Below are 14,959 nucleotides of genomic sequence, written 5' to 3' on the forward strand. Positions count from 1 at the left end.
TCTTTTCTACGGTGCCTCCACAGATGTTTCTGGCCAGCCCCTGAGTGGTAGTTTCAAAAGGTTTATGCAAATCGTTCTACGTGTTCTGGAAAATTCAGAGGCATATTTGGATGATGTGGTAGTATTTAGTGAAATCGCCTAAGCAACGGTGAAGTACCCAGGAAAGGTAGTGGATACTCTTGGTTTTACAGGCTGACCAAGATGCTCGACTTGAGGGCCACCATAATGTATTTTAACACTAGGCCTACTTAATATGCATGTATTTGACAATGTCTGTGGGTGTTTTATAGTTTTATGGAACTATAGCTGTGGTAATCTTAAATTGGTGTCTACTTAAATCTGTAAAAATGAAGGTTGTGTACTGTTATTTTGAACCTTGCGCAAGGTGGGGGGGGGTGACCTACACAGGGTTATTTTTAACACCTAAAGGAAGGAGAGTTTGGGTCCCCCCCTGGAAGTCAGGCCCCCTAGATATGGTGCCTTCAGAATGTATTCACACCCCTTTACGTGTTCCACATCTTTGTTACAGCCTAACTTTAAAATTGAGTCACTGGCCTACACGTAATACCCATGTCAAAGTGGAATTATGTTTTTAGAAATGTTACAAATGTTACAAGCTAAAATGTCTTGCATCTAAGTAGTGAACCCCTTTCATGGTAAGCCTAAATAAGTTCAGTAGTAAAGATGTGCTTACACTGAACAAACATATAAGTGCAACATGTTAAGTGTTCCCATGTTTCATGACCTGAAAAAAAAAGAAAGTTCAATATGCACAGAAAGTGTATTTTCCTCGAGTACAAATTTGTTTACATCCCTGTTAGTGAGCGTTTCTCCTTTGCAAAGATAATCCATTCACCTGACAGGTGTGGCATATCAACAAGCTGATTAAACCGCATGATCATTACACAGGTACACCTTGTGCTGGGGATAAAAGGACACTTTAAAATGTGCAGTTTTGTCACATCACAATGCCACAGATGTCTCAAGTTGAGGGAGTGTGCAATTAAGCATGCTGACTGCAGAATTGTCCACCAGAGCTATTGCCAGCTAATTTAATGTTAATTTCTCTACCATAAGCTGCCTCCAATGTCGTTTTAGAGAATTTGGCAGTACTTCCAACCGGCCTCACAACTGCAGACCACGTGTAACCACATCAGCCCAGTACCTCCACATCTGGCTTCTTCGTCTGTCGGAGAGTGCTGAGGAATATTTTTGTCTGTAATAAAGCCCTTTTGTGGGGAAAGACATTCTGATTCCCTGGGCCTGGCTGCCAGGTGGGTGAGCCTGTGCCCTCCAAGGCCCACTCATGGCTGCACCCCTGCCCAGTCATATGAAATCCATAGATTAAGGCCTAATGAATTTATTTAAATTGACTGATTTCCTTATATGAACTGTAACTCAGTAAAATCTTTGAAATTGTTGCATGTTGCTTTTATATTTTTGTTCAGTATACATGGACTCTGCAATAATATTGTTTTTTATGACTACCGTATCTCTGTACCCCACACACACAATTATCTGTAAAGTCCCTCAGTCGACCAGTAAATTTCAAACACAGATTCAACCACAAAGACCAGAGAGGTTTTCCAATGTCTCACAATGAAGGGCACATATTGGTAGATAGGCACAAATAAAACAAGCATTCATTGAATATCCCTTTGATAATGGTGAAGTTATTAATTACACGTTGGATGACGTATCAATACCCAAGAACTACAAAGATACAGATGTCCTTCCTAACTCAGTTGCAGAAGGAAACTGTTCAGGGATTTCAACCGTGAGGCCAATGATGATTTTAAAACAGTTAAATGGCTGTGATAGGAGAAACTGAGAATGGATCAACATTGTAGTTACTCCACAATACAAACTAACCTAAATGACAGAGTGAAAAGGAAAAACAGGCCAAATATACGAGTTGCTTACCAAAACAACGTTGATGTTCCTGTGGCTTAGTTACAGTTTTGACTTAAATCTGCTTGAAAATCTATGGCAAGATTTAAAAATGGCTGTCTAGTAATGATCAACAACCAACTTGACAGAGCTTGAAGAACTTTAAAAAGAATCATTTGAAAATATTGTACAATCCAGGTATGAAAAGCTCTTAGGCTTACCCAGAAAGACAGCTGTAATCACTGCCAAAGGTGATTCTAACATGTATTGACTTGGGGGTGTGAATGCTTATAGATATTTCTGTATTTCGTTTTCAATAAATTTGCTAAAATTTCAAAAAAATATGTTTTGGGTGAGATTTTTATTTTTATGTCAGCAATTTTGAATTCAGACTGAAACACAACAACATATGGAATAAGTCAAGGGGGATGAATACAGTCAGAAGGCAATGTATGAACACTTCATAAGACATGAAAACAATGTTCAGAATTACAGGAAATTGGACAAAAGCATCCTATTAACTTTTCATTGGAATCAAAATCCTCTTGATTAGAAGTAATGTTATTTGTTCAATTCCAGCATTTCCTTGTAGTCCTTCATTTTCTTAATTTCATGTTAAGGCAAATCAGTTAAAAATAAATTCAACATTTCAACGACGACCTAGGAACAGTGGGATAACTGCCTTGTTCAGTGGCAGAACGATAGATTTTCACCTTATCGGCTCGGGGATTCGATCTTGCAACCTTCCGGTGAGTAGTCCAACGCTTTAACCACTAGGCTACCTGCCGCCCCATGTACTATCGTTATTTACACACTTACGTTGCCTCTATTTAGTAAAAAAAAACCAGTTATTTTTTTGATTTCCCTCTGTGACAATGTATGTTTTAATAATTTAATGGCAGTTCTTATTTTGAACCGATTTCTATGCCTTTTCTCCCGCTTCGGAAGCTGTCCCAATAATGTCTATGGTCCCAACACTGAGTTATAGACAATAAAGTGTCTTTGGCTGTGCTAGTAAATTCTCAGTTATAATTGTTCTAGTTTCATTACTCAATTTAACAAACTAACCATTAAAATTTTAAAAATCCAAAACGCTCCGTGGATGATTTACCGGTGTAGCTCACTTGGTATATAGTAAAATAAATATGTACAGCTTATACGATTAATCGCCCAGCCCTAAATTGGGGTGTTGGATGTGGATGCGCGTGCAAATCAGGTGCTATATGATGTCACGTCGATTTTCTGCACCCCAGCGGTCCCAATAAGGGAATTCGATTAATGCCCCGGAACTTCCCCGGTGAACCGGGTTTGATTATTTTCGTTTTGGAACCAGACTGCCTCCCAGGCGTGAGCCAGGTGCCCCATTTTGGCCGAAAGCGAAGTGGGCTCAAAATTAAAGTGGTGTAGGTTAAGCAGGTGGAGTAGCACTAATGAGCACGATTCTATGTTTTCACAGGCAAAAGTAATTAATATTTTTGTTGTTGCACAAAAGCGTTTGATAAAAAGGCTTTATCTGCCTTTCCAATTAAAACAAACTTGAAAATTCGAACATACATTTTATAGAAAATAGATGATGCATGTTTCTGAACGATGTATGCTGCCTTGTTGACAACATGACCGATCCGCACAGATTACTGTTCAATTTGAGATGATTGCTCCTCCCTCCCCGCTTTTGCACGTTCATGTCACGGGCCATAGCAATTACGCCTAATCGAACTCCCTCAATGTTTGGGTATAGAAAGGTAGGCCTATATAAAGGCATGAGTTCGCACACGTTTCCCTCTGTAAACTTACATCACTGTTTGTACGGGTTAGAGAGGTCTACCAGTACTTTATCTGGTGTTTGGATAGCAAGCGCCTGGATTCGGGATTTGCAGCAACAGCATTTTCAACACAACCAGCCACGAGGTTAGTCAGCTGTTTTCTAGACGTGGCACTTTAAACAAGGATGACGACGTGGGTTTTCAATTTATAATGTTTACATATTTTTCAAGAACTGCATACTAGTTGTATAATGATGGCATAGGAAAATGCAGTATTCGAGTTGCTCTGCATTTTTTGAATTTTGGTTTGGGATGTGTTTGGGGCATCTGTGCTCAGTAGAGAGAGTAGGCTTTTGAAGAAGAGATGCGGGCATGTCGGGGTCTGAAAGATGTGATACTGATTAAGATTGAAGCTTTTTAGAAGATTCCATAGAATGAAAATCCACGCCTGATGATGCCCAAACAAAATGTAAAAAATCTACGCAACTTTAAGCATGAGATGAATCCCATCGGCGACACAAAATGCGCACACATTCGGTATGTGTTTGGGAATCCGTTTAAAAATAATAACCATTGTTTTAACGATCTGTTAGTAACGTTGTCGCGTGCTATGTGATTTATATCTGTTGTTTCACGATTCTCTAATTAAAATCCATCAACACCATACGTAATCACACCGGCTGTGCAATGGACAAAAATGCACTATCACCGGTTTGGCAATCACCCAGTGGCGGTTGAGGCTAGCGCGTTACTGGAACATTAGCACATTTGTGAAAACTCACAGTTGGAAAGGATAATTGGGAGGAGGGGGACGACGACGATATCCTTTCTATTAGAAATTAAATTGGCCCATTTTTTTAAAGCAACATCTGATAGTGATGATGCAAGAATATCACACATTTCATAGCCAACATTTATATCCAATGGACACCAGTCATGACATGATCTGTTCTGTCTTGAACCCCCTCCAGTGAGAATCTGAACATGGTGCAGCTTTCTCCATCCCCAGCCCGGGATGTCTCTCCTTCACCTGAGTGCTCCGAGAAGGGGAGGCGGGGGAGCCTGAAGGCAGGTAGCCCCAAGATTGGCTCCCCTGGTGGGCTGAGTTCTCTCCAGCTGGCCCTGGCAGCCTCCACCACCATTTACCAGGGCTACGATAGTTACATCGAGGACGGCCTCATCTGCCTCAAGCACAAGATCCGCAACCTGGAGAAAAAGAAGGTGGGTAGGATGGGTGACTTGACAAGATTAGGGGTTTGGTGGGTGTTTGAGTAGATGGAGACATTACCATTCCTTTCAGGGTTTCCTGCATGTTACTATACATATAGACATTGTAAGTGTTTGTATCCACAGATTAAATTGGAAGACTACAGGAAGCGTTTGAAACATGGGGAATCACTCAATCAAGACCAGATAGTAAGAACAGGATTTCCAATTGTGGTAATAAAAGCAGTACATTTCTTTCAACCAGACGATTGAGATGTTGCCTTTTGAACTCTTTCCATGTGTCTCAGGATGCAGTGGAGAAGTATGATGAAGTGATCCACAACCTGCAGTTCGCCCAGGAGCTGCACAAGACCCTTGGTGGCCTAACACAGGAAGTAAGGATCTCTGTTTGCCACTGCTTATCATAGTGCTGCTGTGTGTATGTATGGGGATGGGCAGAGCAGCACATGCATTCCTTTTGGTAGACCAGGCGTAGTTTCTTATGCATAGTCAGAATGGTGCTTCTCCATTCATTTCAAGTGTCTGATAATAGGTCAATGAGGGTAGAAAGGGTGTGACCTATTGGATTGGAATCCAGCCTCGTCAATGGATTGTACACTGGAGGCTTTAGCCCATTGAACAGCTGAGTTGGGAATTAGCACACTGCTGGTCCATTCTCCTGCTTGAATGCCTTGATTGCTTTCATGGTAAAGTTTGACATTCCTTGCTTCTGTGTATAAGTGCATGGTCAGTAATGTAGAACTGTTAGCTGGTCAACAGATCACTTGTTTCTCCAGATTCATGATGAATCATCTTGTATTTTTGCAAGACAACATAATGGACTTTAACTAACACCCATTCAGACATTTGAAATCCACAACAGCCAGTTGATTGGCCTAGGTCTAGTGATCAGGCCTATGTGTAGGAGTATTTTTGGGATTGGTCCATAAAATCCATCTAACCACCCCCCTTTAGCTGCTAAAGGCCCAGAAGAAGGCGCTGAAGAAGGAGCAGATGGCCAAGCAGGAGGTAGAGAGGAGGAGGCTGTGCATAGTGCTGCAGGTTAAGTTCCTCTTGCAGACCCTGCTGCAGCACGAGCACATCAGGAAGGACCTCCTCTCTGCCCGCAACCTCCAGGTTGCAGAGCTACAGAGCCTGCTTGAGCTCGCTGAACTACTGGGCGTGAAGAGGGACAACAATGTGAGGTACTGGGGAAACAGATGTGCGCACCATACACCCCACACACACCCACACATTCTGTTGGACTTGAGGGACAACAGCATAAGTTACTATGAAACACACTCTCACATGTCTGTGTTGATTGAAGACTAGTCTGATCCCCCTCTACTGTGTCCCAGTTTGGAGGATCAGATGGAGAGAGCAGCCCTGGTCTACCTGGACCTGCTGGAGGGGAAAAATAAAGCAGTAGCCGGAACCACCTGTGAGTTTAAACACTACCTGTCCTGTACCTTTTTAAACACCTGCACAGATACTCCATTTACTATGACTGGTATCCTCAACTTTATCTGCCATTTGCTGAACTACTTTAGCTGCCATGATTAAAACGCATGCATTTGAATGTTTGCAGACAAGGTCCTGAAGGCAAAGTTGGCGAAGCTGATGGATTGTGGGTACTTTGATTGTGTACCGCCGCCTCCGAGCAAGAGTCCCAAGGAAGTAGAGGATCCGATGACCAAGAAGACGGTGTCTCAGACAGCCAGCCTCTCTAGTAAGTCTACAACGGTGCCACTATTCTTATTCAAAAGCTACTTATCAGACTGGCTATAGAACAATGAATGTATACAACATTTAGTCATTTAGCTGGATGTTATTTTGCCTTGCAGCCCTAATGATGTCAAACAAAAAAGACGTGCCTAGCAGAGAGGTAAGAACCACCAACATGCATTTCCTGCAAGTTGTGTGCCACTACTTTATCAACGTTCAACCAGCGTTCTCCTTAAGCTATTTACCTGAATGCACTGTGGATATCGTACTGCTGTGCTGATAGTCTGTGGGTGATGCCAGTTTCTTAACAGACACTACCTGCCTGACACAGACCCCAATGGGTGTCGAGACACTCCCATTACTCAGAACTGGAAGGCTGAGTTCCAGGCTATGAAGGAACAGGAGCCACCGGACTCATGGGATATGGAGTCCGACTCCACTCAACCTGTAATCCAGAAAGCATTTAGAGGGGCGGCTGTGTTAATCTCCAAAGTTCCAGTTACCTCCAAGAAACAAAATGCCGAACCCAAACAGGTGAGCTATTCTCTGATAGCTGAACTCTCAGGGCAGTTGGAACTTGAGACTAGTTGTGACCTCTAATAATGGTCAGGTTTAACACTGGGATTGGGCTAGCTGATCTTATTCAGATCAATCATACAACTCAATGACTATGTTTCCGCAGAGAAGAGCGAAGTCTAAAAGGGAGCGGGACGCCACAGCTGTGAGTACTCTTATCCTTGCATCTCTTAGGTTTGATGGACCTGTCCATATTACTCCATCATATTGTAATTTCCATCAGGCACTTCGTGTGGACACCCCTGTGGAGGTGTTCAACTCCCAGTCTTCCTTGCCCAAGGACCCCATCCTGCGCAAACAGCAGCTGGAGGACCTGATGACCAAGATCAGAGGCTCCTTCAGCTTCATGCAGGTACAGTACTGCTCAGAGGTTATTTCCAGGTGAAAAACCATCGATCATTTCCAATGTTCCACCTGGGTCGGGTTTACCACGTCACACTGCGCCGAAAACAAAAATAAACGTTAAACAGGGAGGGACTACATGGACTTAAGTCTGTCTTTTGTTGGGTGCCTAATAAATACAATCCTGGATTAATCCCGTCTCCAGGACTCTCTTCTGGATGGAGAAGGATCACCCACTAACGGCCATCCTAGACTGGGCCGGCGTGCCTCTGGATCCCCCTCTCCACTCGGTAGCCTATCACAACAAAGTTGTTATTTAAGTGGCTGACATCTAGCAGAACAGAGAATATTTAACATATGTTTTACCTCTTCTCAACAGCACAGAGAGATTCAAGGAGAAGCCCAGTGGACCTTCTCCCCAAAACACTGCATGTAAGATCTGGAGAAGTGTGTGAAATGGCACCATATTCTAGTGCACTAATTTTGACCAGGGCTCTGTTATTTAAGCTTTTGACTATTGGAGTAAGTATTTTAAGATGAATCTTTTTGTCCTCCCTCAGTCCACTCCATTGCCTTCTAAACTCCTCCCTGTTGATGACAAACCCAGTCTGACCAATGGAGATGGGGGTTGTCTAGAGAGCTGTGACCTGGACCTAACTACAGAGGACCTGGCTCACGTCATAACCATTGTAAGAACTCCCGTTTGTTAAATGAGACCCATTAAAGCAATGATATTTTCTTATTTTAGATTCCACAACTGTTATGAAGCTTTTTATAAAGCACAATGGTTGTCCTCTCCAGGATCCATGTCTGCTGCTGTCTGAGAGTGAGACTTCCTGCCCCGCTCCTCCTCCCCTCTACCGTAGGGAGTCCTCCATCACCCTGGATGAGAAGACCTCTGCTCGGGTAAAACAACTCATTCCCTGAACATGTAGGATTGGCAAGCCTAAAGTGCATACTATTCTGATTTTAGGTCTCCCCTGACAGTGTTCCCTCTCTGTACCCAGACTCCCATCTCTGAATCCGGTAAGCAATCCCCCTGTAACGGGGTGGTGCCTCCTTGTACCCCCACCCAAGGGCAGCCCTTTTCAACCCCTCCCAGCAGACGTACACTCCCCATGGACCCCCCTGTTCCCTTCCAGACCATGCATTCGGTAAGTCTACCCTACCATGCTTTTAACGTGGTCATAGAATGGGCAAAGAGGCTTTAGTCTGAATACACTCCTAGTTAGTCTTTGAGAGACATTTTAGTATGAGCCTTGGGTCTGTTTTTGTCGTTGAAGGTATTCAAGGTGAACGCCCCCTTACTTCCGACTAGAGACTTTAAATCCGATATTATCCCCTATTCGGACTCCAACAACCTGTGCTATGTCACCACCAGCACCCAGACCCCACCGGAGTTTGCTCCGTCGGAGGACGAACACCTACAGTCGGGTATGCCAGAGTTGTGTTCATTAGGGCAGGAAATAGAAAATGTTTTGCAACGTAAAACTCAAATTAGTTCATTGGGCAAGTCCAGGGGTGTATTCAATACGCAGGAAACGAGAGTTTATATTGGACAAATTCAGTTGCCTCCCTCCCCATTGTCATCCAGTTTGGTTCTTATTGGTAAACGGTTTCCATTGTAAGACGTAATGAATACACCCCTTGTTTGTCTGTTTTCTTCCTAATGAATACGACCAAGTCTACTCTTATTTCTCTCCCTTGGGCAGTGAACCAGTCTGAATGTCTGGTGGGTAGTGGTGGGCAGATCTTCCTGTCCCCTGGCCAATCAGGTGGCACCATGGGCCGTTCTGACCAATCATACTACAGAGGATCTGTTAGAGGTATTGCACGTGGTGGCAAGGGGCTGGCACACTCCTACTTTCGCTCTTCTGGTGGGCACAGAGGTATTTATCCTCTTCTCTCTTCTCTCATCCCTCAATTCCATCTTTCATCCTTTCCCTCTATCCTATCTTGTTCTGCTTATGCATGTCTCCTACTGATTCAGATTGAGCTTATAAACCTTAATGGATTGGATCAAGTAAACTCCTTTCCCTTGCCTCACTACAGTTTCCACATGACATTATCATAATATTACAAGGTTTTGAGTTAGCCTTCACAATCCAATTTTCATCTGTCCCCTTCCCCTTGGGTTTGATGGGTTTCGTGCTGGTCTGTTCTCCCCAGGAGGAGGCTTCATCCCCCAGGCTCACCTGTACGGAGCTCGGGTAAGACACTGCTTCCCAAATCTGTGTGCACAATCAGATATTTTATGTACATTAGTATAGATTGCTGAAGTGATACGTTTTGAGGTTTTGACTTGTTTAATGGTGTGTTCTTCACCATTAGGACACTGGCTACCAACACAGCTACAGGCGCGGTGGAGGCAATGCAGGACAAAGGCACAATAATAGTGGCAAGTTCACTTCATTCTTCTGGCTTGATACAAAACAAAATCTCTGATTGGTTGGGTATTTTGGGGGGCTTAGTTAACTGGCTTTTGATTGGTCCTCCGCAACAGGTTGGAGTGACTCCTCCCAGGTGAGCAGCCCAGACCGGGAGGGCAACTACTCCCTGGTGGACTCCGCCCACGGCGACTCGCTGCATGGTGTTGGCATGGACCTCACCCCTCATGCCCCCCACACCCTGATGCACGTACCCATTTACCCGCTCCCCCAGAATCCCCAGCCCCTCCGCGTGGCCTTCACAGCAGCCCGCACAGCCAACTACACCCCGGGCACCCTGGACCAGCCCATCGCCTTTGACCAGCTCCACAGCAACCTGGGGGAAATGTTCAACACCAACGTGGGTCGTTTCACCTGCCCAGCCAATGGCACCTACGTCTTCCTCTTCCACATCCTCAAGCTGGCGGTCAACGTGCCGCTCTACGTCAACCTGATGCGCAACGACGAGGTGATGGTGTCTGCGTACGCCAACGACGGGGCTCCGGACCACGAGACGGCCAGCAACCACTCCATCCTGCAGCTGTACCAGGGAGACCAGGTGTGGCTGCGGCTGCACCGCGGCTCCATCTATGGCAGCAGCTGGAAGTACAGCACATTCTCTGGCTTCCTGCTCTACCAGGACTGAGCTATTGTGGCCTCTTGAGCCAACATGGAGGATACAGGTGGAGGAGAGACTATTGCTTTGCACTAAAAAGGAGAAACTTACATTTTCCATTTCATGTGGCAGACTGCATACCCCACCCAGTGCTGGGTTCATTGCCTACCCCAGTCCTGGAGTGTATGGGGTGTGTTCAATGTTCAAACCTTTCAGGATCACCCTTTTGTTTACCCTGTAAATTGCAACCACTAACTACTTCCGGGTCACTAAGGGGCAGAGGGGAAGACTTCCTGCTGGCTTGACCTTTCATGACCCATAATGTGAGAATTTTCCCATTTAATGTTTGGTTTTTGGTTGTGGTGCTTAGAGACCGACCCTCCATTTTCTGACTAAAACTGTTATATTGTGAATAGTTGTTACACATTAACCCAGAAAGCTGCCTCTACTATACACTACTGCTGCTGTACTGGGTGTCACACTTTTATTTCTAGTAGCAGGTCCGCTTTAGTTACAATGTGTCAGGTCTCTAAGACCTTAAATGAGATGTTATGAATTGGTGGCTTTTTGTTTGTTTTCTGAATGACTGGGTAAATTCATTGAATGGCTAATGTATGATGGGTGAAATATGAATTATAATGGACTGTACTTGACAATGCTAAGCACTTTAAATGCATTCTGTGCTGCCTTGCTGTGTGGGGTGATCGGGGTTGGGTGGGGATTATGGTGTGATTCTGAACACTAAAGGCCATATTGCCTATGGAGATGTAATCCCTCAATGTGCCTGAATAAAAAAAATATGTTTCAGCAGTTGAACAGTTGTCTTCTGTTTTTGCATGGCACTACCTCTTTCTTCACTTGTAGTGGTTGGTCCATTGTCAGCAGTAGGCTATGCCTACTAAAATCTGTGAAGTCTTCCATAACAAGCCTTGGGTATCAAATCTAAAATCACTACTTAATAGGAAGGCAGTTAATGCTGAGGGTGACAGACCGGCTTTAAGAGATGTACAACGTGAGATCAAAAGACAGATACTGGTGGACAAGGAGGCATACAAGCAAACTGTGGAGGGGACCCTCTTCTCAGGAAACTCAAGGGTGGCCTAGCAAGGGATTAAATCCATGGCCTAGTGCCCCCCACAAAGGCAGGGAGAACCAGTGCAGACCTTGGGAGACACGAGGGCCAGAACATGGCTAATGAACTAAATGTTTTCTCAAGAATTGAATCGGGCAACTTTGTCGGCTGTAAAACAAATGGAAGCGTTAATGTTTGAGGTTTGTTAAACAGGCTGATGTTTTGAAGTTCAGGGGATATAACACACACAAAAGCCCAGACAAAATAAGTGGACATGTGTTAAATCACTGTGCTGAACAATTGGCTGGTGTTTTTAGACATTTTCCAATCCTCACTCGACCAGCAACACGTGCCAGTATTGAGGAAAAACTCATTGTACCAATTCCTAAAGCATCTAATCCCTCTGTGCTGAATGACATCCACCCTGTCGCCTTGACATCCATAGTAATGAAATGCCTTAAATTGTGAAGTCATATTCTCAGCGTCACCCAGAAGCTCCTCGACCCATTTCAGTTTGCCTATCAGCCCAGCAGAGGTGTTGATGCAATTCTTACTCTCCTCAATATGGTCTACAGACATCTTGAGGGTGCCAAATCCCATGTTTATTTGACCTTTAACTAGGCAAGTCATTTAAGAACAAAATCTTATTTTCAATGACGGCCTAGGAAGAGTGGGTTAACTGCCTTGTTCAGGGGCAGAACGACAGATTTTTACCTTGTCAGCTCGGGGATTTGATCTTGCAACCTTTTGGTTATTCACACCACTAGGCTACCTGCCGCCCCCATGTCAGGATTTTGGTTGACTTTTCTTCTGCTTTCAACACAATCCAGCCTTATGTTCTGGCAGAGACTCATTCGGGACTTCTCCTTAGATGGGGGGGGGGCTGGTTTTGTGGCTGTTGGACTTTTTATTTCACCTTTATTTAACCAGGTAGGCTAGTTGAGAACAAGTTCTCATATGCAACTGCGACCTGGCCAAGATAAAGCAAAACAGTTTGACACAGTTACACATGGAATAAACAAACACAGCCAATTATACAGTAGAAAACTCTATATACAGCATGTGCAAATGAGGTAGGATAAGAGAGGTAAGGCAATAAATAGGCCATGGTGGCAAAGTAATTACAATATAGCAATTAAACACTGGGAATGGTAGGATGTGCAGAAGATGAATGTGCAAGTTGAGATACTGGGTTGCAAAGGAGCAAGATAAATAAATACAGTATGGGGATGAGGTAGATTGGATGGGCTGTTTACAGATGAGCTATGTACAGGTGCAGTGATCTGTGAGCTGCTCTGACAGCTGGTGCTTGAAGCTAGTGAGGGAGGTAAGAGTCTCCAGCTTCAGAGATTTTTGCAGTTCGTTCCAGTCATTGGCAGCAGAGAACTGGAAGGAGAGGCGGGCAAAGGAAGAATTGGCTTTGTGAGAGTGAGATATACCTGCTGGAGCGCGTGCTACAGGTGGGTGCTGCTATGGTGACCAGTGAGCTGAGATAAGGCGGGGCTTTACCTAGCTTCCTGAGCCGACGGTCACAGTGGGTCAGACATTTGCAACACCAACACAGGCTCTCCTCAGGGATGTGTTTTGTCCCCACTCCTGTACATCTTGTACACTAATAGTTGTACTAGTTCCCATCCTGACAGACACCTCGTTAAGTTGGCTGATGACACTGCCTTGATCAGCCTGTTGCACGACGACGAGGCACACCATGGCCCGGTCCTAAATGAGTGGTGTGACGAATCACACTTGGTCCTCAATACCAATAAGACCAAAGAGATGTGCATAGACTTCAGGAAGCGTACAACAAATACCTCTGCAACATCTATCAGAGGTCAGAACAAATATCTGGCTGTCCTCTTGGACAATAAGCTTCAGTGGAGTAAATATACAGACCTGATCTACAAAAAGAGTCAACAGAGACTGTACTTTCTCAAAAAGCTGGCATCTTTTAACGTTAATTGTACTGTACTGACTCTGTTTTACAAATCTTTCATTGAGAGTGTTTTAACTTTTTGTATTGTTTGTTGGTTTGGCAATGCCACTGTCAGCCAGAGACATATGCCTGGAAGGATTATCACCACAGCAAGCAAGGTACTTGGAGTCAGACAGGCAGGCCTGGATGAGATCTTTAAGGTCAGGGACCTCCGCAAGGCTCACAAAATCATTTTAGACCCAAGCCACCCCCTGTACCCGGACTTTGAACTACTCCCTTCTGGGCGCAGGTATAGGGCACCCCTCAGCAGGAAAAACACAACTAGACAATCATTTGTGCCAGATGTGATATCCCTCCTAAATAGCTTGGGCTAATGTTCCTATTGACCCAGTGAGGCCAGCAGAATAGTCTCTTTTTATTGGTATGTAACTGTTATGAACAATGTATTGTCAATTTGTTTTGTATTTAAACGCCACTTTAACGTGTACATAACACTGCAACATTTCCCCACGGGGACAATAAAGTCAGTGAAGTAAAAGTAAAGAAAAGTGGGCATCTTATCTCAATTGTTAAATGCATTTTAGATGCTGTACAGTTCTACTCAACGACATGCATCTTCTTGAAATGTATAGTCCATGTGGAAAGGCAAGTGTATTAGTTTATTTTCCCAAAGGATATATTGTCATCTCTGCATGGTTTGTCACGTTTGTCAAATGATATCACTCTTTGCATTAGCACCTCAGCCTACAGATTACAGTGAATGTATTGCTGTCTAAGAGTAGTTGGCTATTCCTACAGGTATAATTACACCGTTAAACTAATGTAACAAGTGTGTAACATCACTAGCATATCCCTTGTACATTAAAAATACAATAGCTTTGGTGAACTATTGCAGTACTTCAGAGAAAGAGGTCAGGCGACAGGGATAACTGGTCCCAAAATCTGTCTTCTGCAGCAGATGGCTTTTAAAAAATGTTATGCTCACCAAGCAAGGAGTTTTTGTATGGAGGTCAATGAGTGTCAAATTTGGAGTTGTTCCTGTTCACACACGTATCTGCCCTCTCATTGGATAGAATGGTCCCACGTGATCTTGCCGCCTCTCGACTGCCTTCCATTTTTTAAGACATTTCTTTCCATTGTTAGAGCGGCCACTTGATAATCTGTGCTTCAGTAGACTTTCTTCAAACTTGTGTTGTCTTATTTCAGTGCATTTATATGGTGTTGAGCACATTACATTGCAGTGTATTTGTAATACTAAATCACATTTTATAGGGTATGAAAAACATGTGACATTGACACACTTCAGTTGTACTTTCTACTTGAATAGCTTTCTGTGTCACAATACATTTTAATAGTGTATAGAGTACATCTCAAATACTGGTGGTGTTCCCCTGCTCAGACGTTGATGCA

General features: G+C 44.0%; 1 protein-coding gene across 4 annotated transcripts; it reads left to right on the top strand.

Moving 5' to 3' along the window:
• Nucleotides 1-3,619: 3,619 nt before the first annotated feature.
• On the top strand, nt 3,620-11,357 carry LOC106609312 (caprin-2). Of its 4 annotated transcripts, none has more exons than XM_014207990.2 (21): nt 3,620-3,798; nt 4,625-4,874; nt 5,007-5,069; nt 5,168-5,254; nt 5,835-6,064; nt 6,218-6,300; nt 6,448-6,588; nt 6,704-6,744; nt 6,885-7,118; nt 7,267-7,305; nt 7,384-7,512; nt 7,708-7,792; nt 7,882-7,934; nt 8,063-8,191; nt 8,304-8,408; nt 8,510-8,656; nt 8,786-8,936; nt 9,215-9,391; nt 9,672-9,712; nt 9,834-9,900; nt 10,006-11,357. In XM_014207990.2, the coding sequence occupies exons 2-21, from the start codon at nt 4,638-4,640 to the stop codon at nt 10,572-10,574; spliced, it is 2,808 nt and encodes a 935-aa protein (XP_014063465.1). In that variant the 5' UTR covers nt 3,620-3,798; nt 4,625-4,637; the 3' UTR covers nt 10,575-11,357. The 4 variants fall into 4 exon arrangements, with proteins under 4 accessions (XP_014063465.1, XP_014063463.1, XP_014063464.1 ...); XM_014207988.2 differs by lacking the exon at nt 3,620-3,798 and adding an exon at nt 3,842-4,190; XM_014207989.2 differs by lacking the exon at nt 3,620-3,798 and adding an exon at nt 3,842-4,190 and having other exon boundaries at nt 9,215-9,328.
• Nucleotides 11,358-14,959: the final 3,602 nt, after the last annotated feature.

This window comes from Salmo salar, chromosome ssa07 (assembly GCF_905237065.1).
Source record: "Salmo salar chromosome ssa07, Ssal_v3.1, whole genome shotgun sequence".
Classification (NCBI taxonomy): domain Eukaryota; kingdom Metazoa; phylum Chordata; class Actinopteri; order Salmoniformes; family Salmonidae; genus Salmo; species Salmo salar.

Bases quoted from the DNA above. Each gene is read 5' to 3' on its own strand.
- LOC106609312 (XM_014207988.2), top strand. From the start codon at position 4,105: ATGATGCCCAAACAAAATGTAAAAAATCTACGCAACTTTAAGCATGAG. The intron at 7,513-7,707 runs GTACAGTACTGC...TCCCGTCTCCAG, and splicing joins GCTCCTTCAGCTTCATGCAG to GACTCTCTTCTGGATGGAGA. The intron at 8,409-8,509 runs GTAAAACAACTC...CTCTGTACCCAG, and splicing joins ATGAGAAGACCTCTGCTCGG to ACTCCCATCTCTGAATCCGG.